The sequence below is a fragment of the Aulonocara stuartgranti genome, assembly GCF_965226115.1.
Source record: "Aulonocara stuartgranti genome assembly, chromosome: 8".
Classification (NCBI taxonomy): domain Eukaryota; kingdom Metazoa; phylum Chordata; class Actinopteri; order Cichliformes; family Cichlidae; genus Aulonocara; species Aulonocara stuartgranti.
The window spans coordinates 16839824-16858875 of NC_138959.1; the positions used below are offsets into that span (position 1 = coordinate 16839824).

The 19052-nt window shown below is 44.3% G+C and overlaps 2 protein-coding genes across 2 annotated transcripts in view; one reads left to right on the forward strand and one right to left on the reverse strand.

Annotated features, from left to right (window-relative positions):
* The window catches only part of LOC309712302 (uncharacterized protein), a 31913-nt gene extending 13618 nt beyond the window's left edge, over positions 1-18295 (reverse strand). Inside the window, exon 1 of the mRNA XM_082543011.1 lies at positions 11005-18295. Coding sequence (XP_082399137.1) covers positions 11671-15609 — 3939 coding nt within the window. The 5' untranslated portion in view covers positions 15610-18295 and the 3' untranslated portion in view covers positions 11005-11670. The remainder of the gene's footprint in view (positions 1-11004) is intronic.
* LOC309712310 (integrin alpha-M-like) overlaps positions 1-19052 on the forward strand; it is a 32458-nt gene that overhangs the window by 1462 nt on the left and 11944 nt on the right. The window contains exons 2-15 of the mRNA XM_082543021.1: positions 377-479; positions 666-769; positions 1236-1306; positions 4815-4929; positions 6201-6328; positions 6456-6601; positions 6851-7001; positions 8023-8173; positions 8405-8478; positions 8617-8737; positions 8876-9015; positions 9142-9288; positions 9381-9593; positions 9688-9821. Coding sequence (XP_082399147.1) covers positions 377-479; positions 666-769; positions 1236-1306; positions 4815-4929; positions 6201-6328; positions 6456-6601; positions 6851-7001; positions 8023-8173; positions 8405-8478; positions 8617-8737; positions 8876-9015; positions 9142-9288; positions 9381-9593; positions 9688-9821 — 1798 coding nt within the window. The remainder of the gene's footprint in view (positions 1-376; positions 480-665; positions 770-1235; positions 1307-4814; positions 4930-6200; positions 6329-6455; positions 6602-6850; positions 7002-8022; positions 8174-8404; positions 8479-8616; positions 8738-8875; positions 9016-9141; positions 9289-9380; positions 9594-9687; positions 9822-19052) is intronic.

Genomic DNA, 19052 nt, shown 5'->3' on the forward strand with positions numbered 1-19052 from the left:
TAATAGTTTTTCATACTATAGTATAGCAACGACATCTTTAACGTCTTTAAGTTAAGTGTCAGTATTTTGCTTTTGACAGATGGAGTAAGATATAAGAATCAAAGACACAAAACTAATTCCATAATAAAATCTTAAGTATGTTTTTCAAGTGAATAATTACCTGCCAGTGTTCAAATCTAGTATCTGACTTTGATGCTCTCTAGTGGTAACTGTGGAAAGCTGTGACTGGATTCAAGAGGTGGAATCAAACTAACACATACACTGTATGGAGTTCCTCATATGTGATTAGAATTAGAGATAATATAACCAGGTTATCATCCTTTACAGTGGCTTTAAATAAAATTACAGATGTTCTTCCTTCTTCTTGAATTCTCAGTGTTAAATGCTGCACTTTGTTTCAATATTGATCCCGTGGCATGGAAGGCCCTGAATAACTCTGCTGCTGGTTTTGGATACCAGGTGGTTCAAAGACAATCAGAGTAAGTCACAACATACATTGTTATGTTGGATGTCGATCTATAACTGCAGGTTTAACAATCATTTCTGTTAAGGCCCACAGTAATAAACAGACAAGGATATAATACTTCTTAACAGGAAACATATGGGGTTTATTTAACCACAGTTTGCACTCTAGACTTCATCATTGTCTGAATTTATTTCCTCAGTTTGCTCGTCAGTGCTCCCCTTGAACAGTATTCACAAAATGGAAGAGGAAAAGTATATAGCTGCACCATGTCCTCCCCAAACTGCCAAAATATCCAAATTGAAGGTAGGTAACCAAATGTGATGAAACTCTGACAGTAACCAGGTTGACATCAAAGAAATTTCCCACAGACGCTAGCACAGAAACTTGTTTAACTCAAATCACAATAAGTAAATATCTTTGTTTATAACATCGAGACTTTAAAACTAATATTATCTTGCCAAATGATGAAGTAAAATAAGCAAAGAAGTCAATGTTATTAATAATGTTATTGTTAAAATGTTTCTTTTGTAATTATTTAAAACTTTAAAATGAAGCAATAGTGAAACTGAATCCTATTTGCATTGATATTAAAGCTGCCTGTTATACATCCTGGTTTACAGTGAAGAGAAGTTTCGATGTCTAACACTTGTCATATCAAATGGGGAAGTGTTTCAGTCATGGTTCTTTGCAGTCATCGATTTAAGTCTTGTTTTTTTCCTTTCAATTGCCTTTTATTAGTATTTAAATTTTCAATACACTTTCAATACAGCACCCGATTTTGCAGTAAACATGTCTCTTGGTCTGACAATGAAAAGCGATCCTGCGACACAAAACACTGTGGTGAGTTACTGAACTGCAGACACTATGAGAACTTTGTTAAAAACACTGAGGAGCAACATCCTCTATCCTTATATGTCTTGTTATTGTTGCATGAAGGTCATCCCATGAAAAACCAGTGTGGCTCCCACCTGTCCTTCACAGAATCAGGGTTTACAATAACTTCAGCATATTGAATGAAATAGAAGTCAATGCAAAATTTTGTCTCCTTAATTTGAATATGTGTTTCTTTTTAATTCAAGTTTTGCATATTTAAGCTGCATTAAAAACTAAATGTGTTTATAGGCCTGAAAACTTAAAAAGGTTTGAGGAAAAATGTTATTTAAAAACATATATGCACAAAAATTTTTTTTACACACCCCAGATACTGTCATGATCCTGGGTCCTTTTGACCCAGCGTTTTGTGTTTTTCTCTTCACGATTTTGGTTCTGCTCTTCCTCTGATTAGTGTTTACCCTGTTCCCCCCGTGTGTTCCTGTATCTAGTCCGCGTTTCTTAGTTTGTGTCCTTTCATGTGTAAGTTCCTGTTTTATTGTGAAGGTCTGCGTCTTATGTGAGTGTTTTCAGTTGCCTCCCTAGTCTCGTCATGTTAATCACTCCCAGCTGTGTTTCCCACCTGTGTGTAATCTCCCTGTGTTCTCTGAGTGAATTTAAGTTGTATTTTCTGTCTTAGTAATTGCTGGTTCGTCTGTGTTGTTTCCCCTCGGTCTCCCTGCGTCTCTCCGTATGTATTTCCCCGGACCTCCCTGCATCTTCGTTTCTGGTTTGTTTTGTTAGTTTTACCCAGTTTAGGTTTTCCTGTTTCACCTTCACCCACGCCTTTGCTGTTTGTATTTTCTTTTGTTAAATAAATACTCATCTGCACCAGAGCTGCCGCATTTTGGGTCCTTTCTCCAATTCCACACGTCTGCCAGCGCGGTCGTGACAGTACGAACCAGCCAATATGGACCCAGCAGCTTGCAACCCTTCTGAGGAGCTAAAGGACGATATCATTTTCATTGTGGAGAATCTTCTCAGCCTATGGCTGGAACACCCCCCGGAAGAGCTTCGCCGCGCAGTGGAAAATCGGCTGCAACGGCTCTTTTTCGGCCTGCCATGGCTATTGGAATTGCTTTCCCCGACCATACAGGCCTTTCTCCACCTCACACCACACCTTCTCTCAGTCACTCCTGCCTCGCTGCCCGACTCACCAGATGTGGTCTTGCCCGGCCCGTCGGAGCCATCTGCGGGGAGGAAAAGCCGATCGCGCCGCCGGCACGCCACCCCACAGCCGGACGTTCGGACTTCTAATTCACCGGCTGTGGTGAGTGAGGACTCTGTGTCTGTTCCAGACTTTGTGACTGTTCATTCAGGGGCTGTGTTTTGTGTGGCGGATGTCAACGCGAGCTGCTTATCGCCTGTGCAGCCACTCTCCGCTCGGTTAGCTACCCCGCAGCCACTCTCAGCTCGGTTAGCTACCCCGCAGCCACTCTCAGCTCGGTTAGCTACCCCGCAGCCCCTCTCAGCTCAGTCTCCAGTGTCACTTTCTGCTCGGTCTCCAGTGTCACTTTCTGCTCGGTCTCCAGTGTCACTTTCTGCTCAGTCTCCAGTGTCACTTTCTGCTCAGTCTCCAGTGTCACTTTCTGCTCAGTCTCCAGTGTCTATTTCAGTTCAGTTTCCAGAGCCTCCAGTGCCGCCTGTAGCGCAGTTTCCAGAGCCTCCAGTGCCGCCTGTAGCGCAGGCCCCAGTAGCTCCAGTGCCGCCTGTAGCGCAGTCCCCAGTAGCTCCAGTGCCGCCTGTAGCGCAGTCCCCAGTAGCTCCAGTGCCGCCTGTAGCGCAGGCCCCAGTAGCTCCAGTGCCGCCTGTAGCGCAGGCCCCCGTAGCTCCAGTGTTGCTGATCATACACACTCACTCCATGCAGGGAGAAAGTTTAATTTCACCTCAAGGGGCTTTTCATGGTTTAGCTGCCGTTGGCACAGCTTGCCACTCCAGGGCTTCCCCAGAGGCTAGGTCTCAGTCCCCAGCTGATTCTGGACCCCTGAAGATTAGGCAGCCCTCAGAGAACAACTCCGTGTCAGTGCTGTCTGAGCAGGGCCAGTGCTCAGAACAGCACCCATTGCCTTCGTGTTTGCCAGAGGACTCCGTGCCTGCTGGCTTTGTGCTGGCTTCGGCTGGAGGGTCCGAGGGACCGCTCCGGCCTTCGTCTCTAGTCTCCACTGGAGGGTCCGAGGGACCGCTCCGGCCTTCGTCTCCTGTCTCCGCTGGAGGGTCCGAGGGACCGCTCCGGCCTTCGTCTCCTGTCTCTGCTGGAGGGCCTGAGGAGCCCATCCAGCCTCATGCCACGTCAGCTGGAGGGCCCGAGGAGCCCGTCCAGCCTCATGCCACGTCAGCTGGAGGGCCCGAGGAGCCCATCCAGCCTCATGCCTCGTCCGCTGGAGGGCCCGAGGAGCCCGTCCAGCCTCATGCCTCGTCAGCTGGAGGGCCCGAGGAGCCCGTCCAGCCTCGTGTCTCCGCTGGAGGGTCCGAGGGGCCCGTCCAGCCTCCTGTCTCCGCTGGAGGGTCCGAGGGGCCCGTTCAGCCTCGTGTCTCCGCTGGAGGGTCCGAGGGGCCCGTCCAGCCACCTGTCTCCGCTGGAGGGTCCGAGGGGCCCGTTCAGCCTCCTGTCTCCGCTGGAGGGTCCGTGGGGCCCGTTCAGCCTCGTGTCTCCGCTGGAGGGTCCGAGGGGCCCGTCCAGCCACCTGTCTCCGCTGGAGGGTCCGAGGGGCCCTTTCAGCCTCCTGTCTCCGCTGGAGGGTCCGTGGGGCCCGTTCAGCCTCCTGTCTCCGCTGGAGGGTCCGTGGGGCCCGTTCAGCCTCCTGCTGCAGCTTCATCATCATCCTCGCCTGCTGCAGCTTCATCATCATCCTCGCCTGCTGCAGCTTCATCATCATCCTCGCCTGCTGCAGCTTCATCCGAGTCTTCATCCTCTGGTCCTTCCTCGTCTGGTCTGGCTTCATCCGAGTCTTCATCCTCGTCTGGTCCGGCTTCATCCGAGTCTTCATCCCCGTCTGGTCCGGCTTCATCCGAGTCTTCATCCTCGTCTGGTCTTCTGCCTGTGTTTCGCCTGGTCCGGCCCCACCATCGCCTGGTCCTGCCCCGCCATCGCCTGGTCCGGCCTCGCCATCGCCTGGTCCTGCCTCGTCTGGTCCTGTGCCCACCGGGCCTCAGCCAGTGCGCTTGACACTGGAGCGCCGCCGCTGCCTTCTGCGCGGCCGGCCCCCTGAACTGCTCCGCCGTCTCCTTCGTCGCCGCCGTTGCCTTCCGCACGGCCGGCCCCCTGAACTCTTCTGTTTTGGCCTCCTGTGCTGTCGGCCTCCGGGCCGGCCCCCTGAGGAGTTGCGACCTGTCCCCTGTGCTCCTATGCTTTTGGTGGACCTTTTGTTTTTGTGGCCTTGTTTCTGGGGAGATTTTTTTTTTCAGCTTTGGTTGATTTTATAAGGATTGAACCGATGTTTATGGGACTTTATGGGAACTTGACTTTGTCTCCTCTCAGGTGTGTGGTCCAACAATTCCAAGGGACTGCAAAAGTATCACCATGTACAACGGTGTGTGTTTTCACATGGACCGATCTAATACATTTGGACCACCTGTACCTTCTTCTCCAGACGGTAACAATAAATGGAGTTTGTGAAAATGTGCCCTTAATAATTAGAGTCCCGGTGCCTCCTTAATAAAAATCCCTTGCATTTTTACTTGAACATAGTCTTACAATCATTTATATTTGTCCTTGTATAATCTCAAATCAACTGAAACTGTCTCAAGACTTCTCTTATATATTCCAGCAATTAAGGGTTAATCAGAAACAGTAAATAGAAAATTATGTTTGTGTGAGATGTGATTACTCATAGATGAATATAAGTATAAGTTGTATGATTTGTTGATTATTTTTTTGTTTGTTTACAGTTTTCCCCTCTAAGCCTTACTTCAGATTGTCTGTTTGGATTAATTGTATTGTAGTTTTATCCAAAGAGCTTTTCTAGACTAATTTGTCCTGAATCCATCAACACTGAAACAAATGCTGGTAAAATTTGAGCTAGCCAAGATTAAATCTACAGCATAAAATGTATTTAATTCTAATCTTATATGCTTTTCATACAAGTTTCACACAAGACACATACAAACTTTATAAGGTTTATATATATCTTTTCCATATGGGTTATTCAGAATGAAATAACCATATCTGCATGTAAAATGAAAGTGTTATTTGAAAAACAAATACAAAAACACCCTTTGATTTCAAATTCATTACAAAAATGAAACTAAGCCTGGTTGTTTGGGTTATGCAATGCATGACAAAATGCAAGAAGACTAGTACATATACACAAGATCTTTGGGGGAAAAAATTAAAAGGAGACAGAGAAGTTTACTTCCCTCTAAAGCTACTTACGACTTCTTTAAAGCTCTGTATGCAAATAAGTAATGTATTATGGTTTTCCTGGAGAAAATAATTTGTGTTGCTGTGTGTTACATCACGATGTATTCCTATTACATAAGAACAACGTAAACATGAGGCTACTGTCGCTCACAGTAACACAAATTCCAACCGTAACAAGAACATACAGTACAGAGGGTCTTTCTTTTAGTGTTGTAAGTTTGAACACAATGCTGTTTCTATGACTGTAATACAGGAAGAAAATACAAGTAATTAGAACTGAATGCAAAAATCAACGCTACAAATAACTAAATTAGCTTAATAACAAAAGGCTTCTGTAAGCAGTTTTAAGACTCATTTAAACTAATTTAATATCTTAATCTTAATTTCTTCTTTTCTTTCTTCTTATAAAAGACCAATTGTCTAAATATGTGGGTATTCATAGCCGATTTGCTAAAATGTTAAAATTCACCTAAAATAATCAATTTCAATTCATCTCTTTGATAGTGTGCCCGACACAAGTAGACATTGCTTTTCTGTTGGATGGTTCAGGCAGCGTATCTGTCCCTGATTTTCAAACAATGACGACGTTTGTGGAAGATCTAATCCAGGCATTTCTGTCAGTTGATGCACAGGTAAGACACTGTACTACCTTTCAGTTATATCGTATTACAGACACAAATAGTTTCACCTGCTTTTCATTTATCTCCATAAAAAAAGGCTATTTTATATTTTTTTTATATTGTTTCTCCCTTTCTTCAGTTTTCTGTTTCCCAGTTTTCCTCGTTACCTCGGGTTCATTTTTATTTCAAGAAATTTTCCTCATCTGGATCACTAAAGACTGAAATCGATGGAATCACACAGCTGGGGGGATCTACTTATACAGCTCGAGCCATCAGACATGTTGTGTAAGGGTTGCAATGATATTACTGAAGCACTACAGTTAAATCATCTGGACAGACTTCCTGTGCAGATAATTTCTTTATTGACTGATGCAAGAATTGCGAAAATACTAAAATGTCCATGAGCGATAATACAAAACAGATGGATGCATGCCAAAATAACAATCATTCATGCAATTTACTCTATGATCAAAATGTGCACTGTAAAAACATGTTTTATGTTGAAATTAGATTTGTTTATTTTTAATTTGACAGAAACAATGTTTTCACACCACAAAGAGGTTCCAGACCAGATGTGAAGAAAGTCTTGATAGTAATTACTGATGGACAATCTAATGACCGGTATGACCTGGGAAATGCAGCACAGCAAGCAGGGAATCAAAACATTGTTCGATTTGCTATTGGGGTAAGTACCTCCATTATTTAAACCTGCATAATGTTTAAAATTTATACTAATAATGTGTTTTGGTTATTTATTAGACTACAGTCACATGTTCCTACAGTATATGGAGCAAAGTAATGAGCCACCTACACAGAAACCATGGAAATCTGGGCCGTATCATCACACGGTTTTTACACTATTGTTAATGTTAATTTCTCCTCTATTGGGTTTCTTCACTGGCTTCCTGTTGAATTCCAAATCCTGCTCCTCACAAACAAGGTCTTAAATAATCAGGCTCCATCTTACCTTAATGACCTTATAGTACCATATCACCCCATTCGAGAACTTTGCTCTTGCACTGCAGGCCTACTTGTTGTTCCTATATTATTTAAAAGTAGAATAGGAGGGAGAGCCTTCAGTTTTCAGGCCCGTCTTCTGTGGAACCAGCTTCCAGTTTGGATTCGAGAGACAGACACTATCTCTACTTTCAAGATTAGGCTTAAAACTTTCCTTTTTGCTAAAGCATAAAGTTAGGGCTGGATCAGGTGACCCTGAATCCTCCCTTAGTTATGCTGCAATAGATGTAGGCTGCTGGGGATTCCCATGATGCATTGATTATTTCTTTTTCAGTCACCTTTCTCACTCACTATGTGTTAATAGACCTCTCTGCATCTGCATGGCAGATAGCCATCCCTCTTTGAACCTGGCTCTGCTGGAGGTTTCTTCCTGTTAAAAGGGAGTTTTTCCTTCCCAAAGTGCTTGCTCATCAGGGGTCATATGATTGTTGGTTTTTTCTCTGTATGTATTATTGTAGGGTCTTCCTTACAATATAAAGCGCCTTGAGGCAATGGCTGTTATGAGTTATGAGTGGTATCTAATTTCAATAAATTTCAATTAATAAAAAAGCTAAATTAATAATGGATATTGTATTAATGTCTGTATTAAACAGACTGTATTAATCTTTGTATTAAACTGTATTAAAGTTTTAATAAAATCAGTAAATAATTTTGCATTAAATGTAAACACATGTTTTAAACAACCCTAGGTGGGGAATGCATTTATTCAGCCTGAAGCAAAAAAAGAACTACGCACCATTGCATCGTCTCCCTCAGACAATCACGTGTTTCAAGTGCAGAACTTCAACGCACTTGAAATAATCCGGCAGAGTTTGCAGGACAAAATTTTTTCCATTGAAGGTAAATTATATATTTAACATTTAGCAAGCTTTGATAAAATTTCTGTAAATGTTACATTGCATTATTGTATCATTGCTTGAGGCTAAAGGTTGATTTCACGAAGTATTGGTGAAATGAAAAATAACTACTGAGGCACCTTTATAATAAACAGATATCATTACACTAAATTACTAGTGTAATGCGTTGCGTTGTGTCTATAAATAAACCTTTTTATATTTTATATTATTACAGGATCTCAAACCGGTGGAGTCTCTCTGAAAATGGAAATGTCTCAAGAGGGATTCAGTGCAGTTATTGTGCCCGAGGTAATTAAAACTACCTGAAACTCACCAGACAGTCTAGTCATAGAAAGAGAGATTCAAACACTTTTTATAAAAACTAGAGTCCAGATTTTAAAGGTAAAATAAATTGTATATAAAATGTATTTCCTGTCTGCACTGTAGGGAATTCAGATGTCTATTGTTGGTGCAAACCAGTGGAAGGGAGGCTACGTGCAATACACAACTGGAGGGGAGAAGCTGAAAACATATGAGGATGTGTCTTTGGAGCCTGACAGTTATCTTGGTAAGAATATTATAGCTTTAACAATCTAACTTATACACATGTAATCATGTATATACACAGCTCTGCTGTAATTCTTTCACACAAATACATATATCAGATTTTATATCTATCTTCTCTTTTTGCCTACCTAAATTCTAGGTTACTCCATGGCAACTGCTAAAACCCAAAGTGGTTCCCTGACAATTGTTGGTGCTCCAAGATATAAACACAGAGGAGCTGTGGTCGCTGTTAACAGAGAAAGCTTTAAAAACCAAACAATTGAGCCGTTGGCATCACAGGTATGTATTTACAGCAAGACAAAACTGACTGGGATTATTAACTGGTAGTAAATACTTTCTTAAATACAAATTGTTGTCATTTGGCTTTATGCGATTATTTTCATCAATAATGTGTTTCTTACACAGTATCAGACTGGTGAATATTTCGGGGCAGAGGTGTGTGTCATGGACATAAATGACGATGATATCACTGATCTAATCTTCATATCATCCCCAATGTACATGGAGCCTGATAGAGAGGGAAGAGTTTATGTTTGCAGACTAACTGGTTTGGTAAATCAAAGTTTTATCCACTTCAATTAAATGAATTAGTTTATTTGTCAACTTCCCTAATGATCATATAATATTCACTCTCCTGCTTTTAGTTTGTAGAGTGTAATTTTGATGATCCATTAATACTAAGAGGACGTGCAGCTGTCAAAGGAAGGTTCGGCTCTTCTCTTGCTGTGCTGCCTGATCTAAACTCAGATGGATTCAGGGATTTGGCAGTTGGAGCACCTTTGGAATATAATAGTGAAGGCAGCATCTACATATTCCACAGTGAAGGAGGAGGAAGAATCAGTCCTACTTACTCACAGGTACACAACATCGAGGAATTCAAAAAGATGACTAAACGTATTTATCAATATACAATCTGCAGCTTAATTAATTAAAATGTTTTCATGTTCACAGAGAATAACTGGCTCTGAGGTCCAGTCAGGACTGAAGTTCTTTGGCCTGTCAATCAGTCAGTCGTCTTTTGACCAGAGTGGTGATGAACTGCCTGACTTAGCGGTGGGTTCAAAGGGTAGAGTTGTTTTACTGAGGTAAGTCACAGTCCAGATAGTCCAGTCATGCATTATAGTTATCTGTGGTAATTCCACCATTGTTGTTAATTTGCAATCTTAACAAATGCACTACCTGTCAAATCTTAGGCAAATTTGAAAGGTCACCATAATAAGAACTGCATATAGGTTACATATCAATAAATTCATCATAAATGATTGAGTCATTCATTATAAGGGATTTATGATTTTTTAAGAAATACAGATTGAGGGTAAAACTGTTGTCTAGAAGCATTAGAAACAAACAAAAGATAAACTGGAAGCTAGGACTAAGAAACTTGGAATTAACGACTAGGAGTGAACATGGAACAAAAGAAAAGGAAAGAGCAGACACAGCAGACGGAGATGACATGACAAAGATCGAAGGGAGACTGAGGACTTAAATACATGCGATTATGAGAGAATGCGCAACAGATGGAAGAACAGCTGAAACTACTTACACACTACCAGCACATGAGATGTATACAGGACAAGAGACTGTCAAAATAAAAGAGGAAGTAACAACACTGAGAAACAGACTAAGCTGCATGAACTTGACATTAGGATTGGGAGTAACCTGACAAGGGGACACAACAGACCAGGGTAACAGGAGGGAACATAAAACACAGGGACAAGAGATAAACAAACATGGTAAGAGGTACCTAAAGGCTAGACGACAAAACAAAGACCACAAAATACAAATATTACACAAAGCAGAAACAAAACTAAAAGAGCCAAAACCAGGAACGTAAACTGAACTGTATGTAGCGCCCCTGACTGTGTACTCCACTATAGCCGGGTACGCCCTGAGTTCTAGTTATCTTAAACTTACTTAGTTGCCCTCAGTGAAAGTTCCCCTGATTTACACACGTATAACACACAGATACACTTTTACCTTACTTTGAACTATAGATAAGAAACAGTACTAGACACACAATCTTATGTTTAAACCAAGCAGGTTTACTGAATGACTTGGTAAACACCCAATAAATCAATAAAGTAAGAAGTCTCTTGCAATGACAAAATATAACAATAACAGTTACACAGTTCTTTACTGTAATGGGCCCCACACACACACACACTCTCACACCACCCAATTTCCCAAGTCCCCTCGGTGCAGGCCTGGATCGATGCTAGGGTGCGTAGGAACCAACGGTCCTAAAAGAAAACAAAATGGTGCTCCTACCTGGAAACCTTAGTCTTTTGTCCACAATACACTCACGGCACGCCGAGAGGTCCGTCCCTTAGGTCGCCGAGCTGCACGCTTACTCCTTTTAAGCAGCAAACCTGACCGGCCCGCCTTGGCAGTCAGTAGCCTCCCACTCCGTGCAGGTCAGGTGACGTCCAGCGAAGTCCGCCTTTATGGCTAACTACGATTAGCCAAGTTAGCACGCCGCTAACTATGGATATTTCGAGGCAACAGTGCAAACCAGTCCGGGCTGCACCACCTCACAGTCACGCTCTGTTACTCAGCCGTGGGCGTGGGATGATTTATCCTCACTGTTCATTGGAAAAAAGTCTCTGTAGACGCTAGCCGCATCTCGCGCACGCTTTTCTCTCTCCTCTCTTTTCTCGTGGCTGCCTCCGCTCTCTCGTCTCTCCTTCCGCCCGCTCCCTTTCAAAGTAAAAGCACCTAAACACACTTCCTTATTACTATTACAACACAGTAGAACGAACAACAGAACTATTCAGATATATCCAACTGGAAATAAAACTTAGCCCCATAAAATATACCTGGGCCACATCCTCCCCCTTCTAATCGTCTGGATGTCCTCATCAGACATCTCCCAAGGCGACTGAAAACAAATAAAACTCCACACATCTTGAATGTATAACAGACACTCTTAGAACTTCACTTTTTTTTTTCATTTACACATTCCCCAAACTTTATCACAACCCCTCTGTGAACAATAGTAATAGGTTGGTGACTAGCCTTCCCTGGTTCATCGTAGGACAGTCTCAAAACTGGCTTTATTCTTCTCTTCCCAGTCGTCCCTGACCTAAGGCATTTGCTGACCTCTTTCCCAATACTCCGTCTTCCCCTAGACCTCTTTGAGAGAGGTCTTTGCTTCTCCTCTTCTGACTCTGTATCGGTGTTCTTTACATCACCAATGTCATCTGCTTCCTCCTGAGACTCTTTGGCATTGCCCTCAGATAGAAACATAGCTTGAGCGTCATCCTCCGATGCCAATGGAGAATTGTCACTAAATGACTCCTCCCTCAACACTTTCTCCACACAGTCTCTGTACCAGGCATGTGGCCTCTCGTATTCTACATCTGACGATCCAGTCGATTCCCCAGTGTCTTGACTCATGTCTCTGCTTTCTACCCTCTCTTTTCCTTTTCCCATCCTGTGAGTCTGTGGTCTCGCTGGCACTTCATCTCTGGCCATGCCTTCTGGCAGTCTTACTTCTGTCCCAATCGGTAACAAATGATCTCTGTGTAGGGTTCTCACACTACTTTGACCCGTTTGTGGCTTCACCCTATACACCGGTAGGTTGGGCAGTTTTCCCACAATCACATGTGGTACAGCGTTCCATTTGCTTTCCAACTTCTGTTTCCCCTTCAACCCCAGATTCTTAAGGAGTACCCTGTCTCCCACTTCCAAGGCTTGGAAACTGACTCGTCGATCAAAAGCTCTTTTGTTCCTCTTGTGTACCTTATCAGCAGCCTCATTGGCTAATTGATAAGCTCTCTGCAAATCCTGTTTCAAGTCTGTCACATACTGTGAATGAGTCTTCTCCTCAGCTCCATCAGGAGATGCTCCAAAACAAACATCCACGGGAAACCTAGCCTCCCTCCCAAACATCAAAAAATAGGGAGAATACCCTGTGGCATCGCTCTTTGTGCTATTATAGGCATGAACTAGTGACCCTACATGCTGACTCCAAGTTCGCTTCTTCTCATCCCCTAGTGTCGCTAACATTGACAACAAGGTTCGATTGAATCTCTCGGGTTGTGGATCCCCCTGGGGGTGATAGGGAGTTGTCCGAGACTTCCGTATACCCAATGACCGCAAGAGCTCACGGATTAACCGGTTCTCGAAGTCTCGTCCTTGGTCAGAATGTATTCTGGCAGGCAATTCATAGTGCACAAAATATTTGTCCACCAACACTTTGGCAACCGTGGTGGCTTTTTGGTTTTTGGTGGGGGAAGCCTGTGCGTACCGGGTAAAATGGTCAGTTACCACCAAGACATTACCTATCCCCTTGGAGTCTGGCTCCATAGACAGAAAATCCATGCAAACCAAGTCCATGGGACCCTTGCTGCTCATCTGGTGCAGCCATCGGTGCCCTGTTGCATTTATCTTTGCAGTGGTAAGGACATACATCAGTGGATTGTTATCAGTGCGCATAGTAAACTTTGCGCCATACAAATAGTCATGGAATTTGTCCACGACGGCCCATTTCAAAGCCAGGAACTCTAACTGGTGCACTGGGTACCGCTGTTCGGGGCAGCTCAATTTCCGGCTGGCAAAAGTCACGGGCCGCAGCCCCTGGGGGTGCTCTTGGTACAACATGGCCCCAAGACCTTTCAGACTGGCATCCACATGAAGGGTGTATGGCTTGGCAAAGGCTAGCACAGGGGCAGTGGTCAGACACTGAATGATGTGGTGAAAAGCATCAACACACGACTGATCCCATCTACTCCCAAAGGGCTCTGATTCCTTCAAGTAGGTTTTTCCTTGTCCTGCCCGGCCTTTCTTACTGCGCTGCGTAGGGGCATAGCCTTTAGTGAGTTCTGTGAGTGGCCTTACAATGGAAGCATAGTTAGCTATGAAGCGGCGATAGTAGCCGCAGAACCCCAGGAAAGATCGCAGGGATTTACCAGATACCTCCGCCATGGGTATCTGGTAATAGCCACTGCGAAGGTCCAGGACAGAGAACCACTTACTCCCTGACAAACAATCAAGTGCATCATCGATGCGGGGAGTGGTGTACTGATCAGGAATGGTTCGACGGTTTAGCGTTCGATAGTCAATGCACATCCTGATACTGCCATTTTTCTTTCTGGCAATAACAATGGGAGAGGCATAAGGACTGCGAGATTCCTTGATAATGCCAGCTTGTAATAGGTCTTGTATGTGTCTGCGCACATCGTCAATGTCAGCTGGTGCAAGACGCCGTGACCGTTCGCGGAATGGTCTGGAGTCTGACATCCGAATGTGATGCTCCACTCCCGTTGCCAGACCGACATCCCACTCACTGAGGGAAAACACATTAGCCCTCTTGGACAACTTCTGTCGGAGTCGCTCTTTCCATTCATTTGGCAAAGGTGAGTCGCCAAAATTTATGAGAAGGGGATCTAGCTCTCTCTGATCTTTCCCCTTTTTTGAACAGACTTCAACTGCTGCAGTTACAGTATCAACCGTACACAACTGACCCATAACGGTCCCTTCTGGGAGAACGATATCCCGGGAAGACTGATTCTGCACTGCCACAACAAAATGGTCTACCTCCAACGCAGAGCTAGACAACACCATGGGCTGCAGCAGCATGCCAGCTGGCAACGGAATGGTTGGGGATGCTTCCACCATTGATATGCCTTTGCTGAGTGGTTCTTCTAGCTCCACCCGGCATATAGCATGACAGCTTTGACCGGCTGGGAGTGACAGGGAGCTGGGCCCAACCCACTTCACCCAGCCTACTCCACCCTCATCCTCTACAGGGATCTCCACAGGAGCTGGTGGGGTTAAAACTCCAGCTGTTTGGCTTACAGTCTGCACGCTACTCACGCCTACGGTGTCCTGGCACAAGGTGGCCAATCTCTGGAAAAGGGAGGCATTGGTGCCTATGATCATGGGGTCCCAACTCCAGAGGTCCGGACCTCTGGAGTTGGGACAGATCAAAGCTAAGACCGAAATGGTCTCGTGACCTCCTTTGACTTGCTCGGGAAATTCCACATCCACAACGACATAGCCGAGATAAGGGTAACTAGAATCACTCAAACCCCAGATGGCCAGACCTGAAACTGGGTAAATTGGGACACCTGACAAGTGCTCCTTATACCAGTTCTCAAAAATAATGGTTACTCTTGACCCACTGTCTAACAAAGCATTGCACGGTTCACCATTCACTCTGACTTGCTTTACATTAGATGGACCTATCAAACCTTTAGGGATCCCTCTGTCCTCTAGCATGACTACTTCACTCCTCTTAACTGAACACACGGTATCACCTGCATCAGGGGGTTTGGGATATGATTCCCGTTGTTTGGGCTTTTTCCGTGACTGAATGAACCTCTGGATAACCTTGGCCTGGTTTGCGGCATTTCCACACTTACTAGCAAAATGCCCATTTTTTCCGCAGCGGTAACAAAAGTTGCTTTCTTTATCACTGGTGCTACCTGTCCGTGCAGAGTTCAGACCAGACCTGTACAGCTCCACTCTCAAAACTGGAGAGGACACAACAGACCTTTGCTCTCTGGCGTCCAGCTTCTGCTGCAACCTTTTAACCAGTTTTCTCAGCGCAACCACTTCGCCATCTGCTGAACTCTCTACACCATCAGTCTTGCTTGTTGGAACAGGCTCTGCAACTTCTCTTGGTGCGGGGCATGACTGGTTTACCACGGATGAGACCATAGACTTCAGTTCTCGAATCTCAGTTTTCAGATTCTGAATTTCAATCTGTCTGTTGTCCTGTTCTGATTGTGCTTGGACTTTGTGTGCTACCAGATGCAATTTAGCCCGGGAGGCTTCATACTCCTCCTCACTTCTGATCTCACTTAAGAGCTCTACAAAACTGGGTGGGGTTTCTTTCCTGTCTCTCAGCTTGAGTTGCACTAACATCATGTCGGAGTACACGGCACCCCTAAGGAGCTGTTCTACTCTGGTCCTATCAACACGGTGGGCTTCAATTCCACCACAACTCACTACCCTGCTCAGCGACTGCTCTAATCGCCTCAGAAAGTCGGATAGTTTTTCCTGCAGTTGCTGTTGTAGTAACCGAGAAGCAAAGTACAAATCCTCACCCGTCTCAGCACTGCCAAAAGCTTTTGTAACAGCTTCTAGAAATTGTTCTGGGCTAATATCAGGATCAGCTGTCCTCACAGCTTTCACCACCGCTAGTGCTGGACCTTTAAGACTCAATGATTCTGCGCCTCTTTTCTTTAGCAGAACTGTCACTCTCCTCCACCATTAGGTGTGCTTGTTCAAGCCACTGTTCGAATGTCTCTTCTCCAACTGGTGTTGGTATTGTGCCCAAGAACATTCTGAGTCTACGATAATGTAACCCTGGAGTGTTACTAAGGGTTTTAGTGTGTTATGAGTGATGTTAGTATTTTGAGTTCACTGTTAAGTTTTATTAAGTTAAATTATTTTGTTGAGAATTAATAAAATAGAAGATGTCTATAATGTCCTGATGGTCCTTGAAGTATACAGGGGGAAGTACCGCCTCCTGCCGTTCACTGCATAGCAACTATGGATATCAGGAGAGAGGGAGAGGAAGAAAAGTCCGTTTTTTCCAAGTGGAAAGCGTGGTTGTTTTTATCCAGTCGGACTGTACGGTGGAAATAAGCTATCTAGAAATTGTTGTTAACCAGAAAAGAGTTTGTTACTGCTCGGATTCTTCTGGGTCAGGTTTTTTTACTTGGGAGTACAGTTCAGTGATGATCCAGTCCAAAGATGGCGAGCCACCCCTCCAGGATCCTTGAGATGATTGCTTTAAGAAGAGAACTAAATTCTTTGGACGAACTGTGAACTGTACAAACTCTACTAAAGTGGTAGGACAGATTTGCACGTCATTCCTCCTTTGCACATCCTGCAAAGAGAATCCTCATTGCTGGACTCACACTTAAGGGTGTCGGCTGACACGAGAGAGAGACTGAGTCAAATCCCCCGGGGTTGTGTGTGTTTTGTTTATTATTTTCCATGACTTGGGCCCAATTTTTCCTTTCATGCACTGTTATTGTTTTCATTGTATGTATGTAAGATTCTTTAATTGTGAATGCAAATTGATCAAACCAAGTTCTCAGAGCGTTTCATTAGTCATCCACTCTGCTCCAGTAGTCGAACCTCAGCTATTGGCCCAACACACAGGTAACCATTTAAATCTGTATCCCAAGTGTTGAAAGGGGTGTTACAATAACTATTGCCTTCACTGGAGGGTCTCTCCATCTTTGCCAACAAATCGCCCACAGCACGGATTATCGACTCTGTTACCATTACCATTCTCCTGTGCCTCTGCCCCGCGTTTCGATTTACTCTGGGAAAAATCCTCACGAGGCGAAGCTTCAGCTGTCACTATGATGGACCACGGCTCACCAGCCCCCGTAGGGTACACTTCAGGTGGGATTCTTGTGGCATCTACTTTCTCTTTGGTTTCACACAGGACAGTTAGCCTATCAAGCGCTTTGTTGTATCTCCGGCCTCTGACCCACACTCGACCCAAAGCTTTAACACTCTCCAGAGTGTGCTCTATTTGGTCTATCTCCACTCCTTTGGGAGTAAGCACCATCAGTGTGTGAGCCTCATCTAAGGTCTCTCCACGACTCCATTCCTGAAGCTCCTCGAACAACTCAGAGTGCATAGCTTGAACATCCATGACCAAACAATATCAAAGTTACTGCTTTTATCTCAAAATACACGTGTTTGGGAACTTCAGACTTAAACAACAAAATATCCCAGCGGTGCCTCCATTTTATGTAGCGCCCCTGACTGTGTACTCCACTATAGCCGGGTACGCCCTGAGTTCTAGTTATCTTAAACTTACTTAGTTGCCCTCAGTGAAAGTTCCCCTGATTTACACACGTATAACACACAGATACACTTTTACCTTACTTTGAACTATAGATAAGAAACAGTACTAGACACAAAATCTTATGTTTAAACCAAGCAGGTTTACTGAATGACTTGGTAAACACCCAATAAATCAATAAAGTAAGAAGTCTCTTGCAATGACAAAATATAACAATAATAACAGTTACACAGTTCTTTACTATAATGGGCCCCACACACTCTCACACCACCCAATTTCCCAAGTCCCCTCGGTGCAGGCCTGGATCGATGCTAGGGTGCGTAGGAACCAACGGTCCTAAAAGAAAACAAAATGGTGCTCCTACCTGGAAACCTTAGTCTTTTGTCCACAATACACTCACGGCACGCCGAGAGGTCCGTCCCTTAGGTCGCCGAGCTGCACGCTTACTCCTTTTAAGCAGCAAACCTGACCGACCCGCCTTGGCAGTCAGTAGTCTCCCACTCCATGCAGGTCAGGTGACGTCCAGCGAAGTCCGCCTTTATGGCTAACTACGATTAGCCAAGTTAGCACGCCGCTTACTAGGGATATTTCGAGGCAACAGTGCAAACCAGTCCGGGCTGCACCACCTCACAGTCACGCTCTGTTACTCAGCCGTGGGCGTGGGATGATTTATCCTCACTGTCCATTGGAAAAAAGTCTCTGGAGACGCTAGCAGCATCTCACGCACGCTTTTCTCTCTCCTCTCTTTTCTCGTGGCTGCCTCCACTCTCTCGTCTCTCCTTCCGCCCGCTCCCTTTCAAAGTAAAAGCACCTAAACACACTTCCTTATTACTACTACAACACAGTAGAACGAACAACAGAACTATTCAGATATATCCAAATAAGATAGAATCAAAATGTCCAAATACATAAACACAGGATCATGGCAAAAAGTTTATGGAGTCAAAAGGATTAGACATTTTTTTCAAATTATTTTACCACATGATGAAAAATGCTCTGCTGATTTAAAAAAAAAAAAGCAGTAAATGTGTGAAACTGTAACTTTGTTCATACAGAAATGGAAATGCATGCAATAACAAAAATGTTTTCATACAATACCATGTGTTTCAGCACTGCTGACATTATCAAATAGGTATCATTTACTCCACCCATTAATACTGTGAAGTTACACCACTGGCACACAAGAGTGATGGTGATGGGAAATAGGTCTATGTTGATGTACATCTACATAGATATTCCATTAAAAAGCATTCCTGATTTATAATTCATTATTCCATAAATCATCATTTATGGAATGACTGTGGCTCAGGGGGTTGGGAAGCGTATCTGTAACCGGAAGGTCGCCGGTTCGATCCCTGGGATCTCTGTCCTGGCCGTTGTGTCCTTGGGCAAGACACTTTACCGTACCACCTACTGGTGTTGGCCAGAGGGGCCGATGGCGCGATATGGCAGCCTCGCTTCTGTCCGTCTGCCCCAGGGCAGCTGTGGCTACAACTGTAGCTTGCCTCCACCAGTGTGTGAATGAATAGTGGCATTGTAA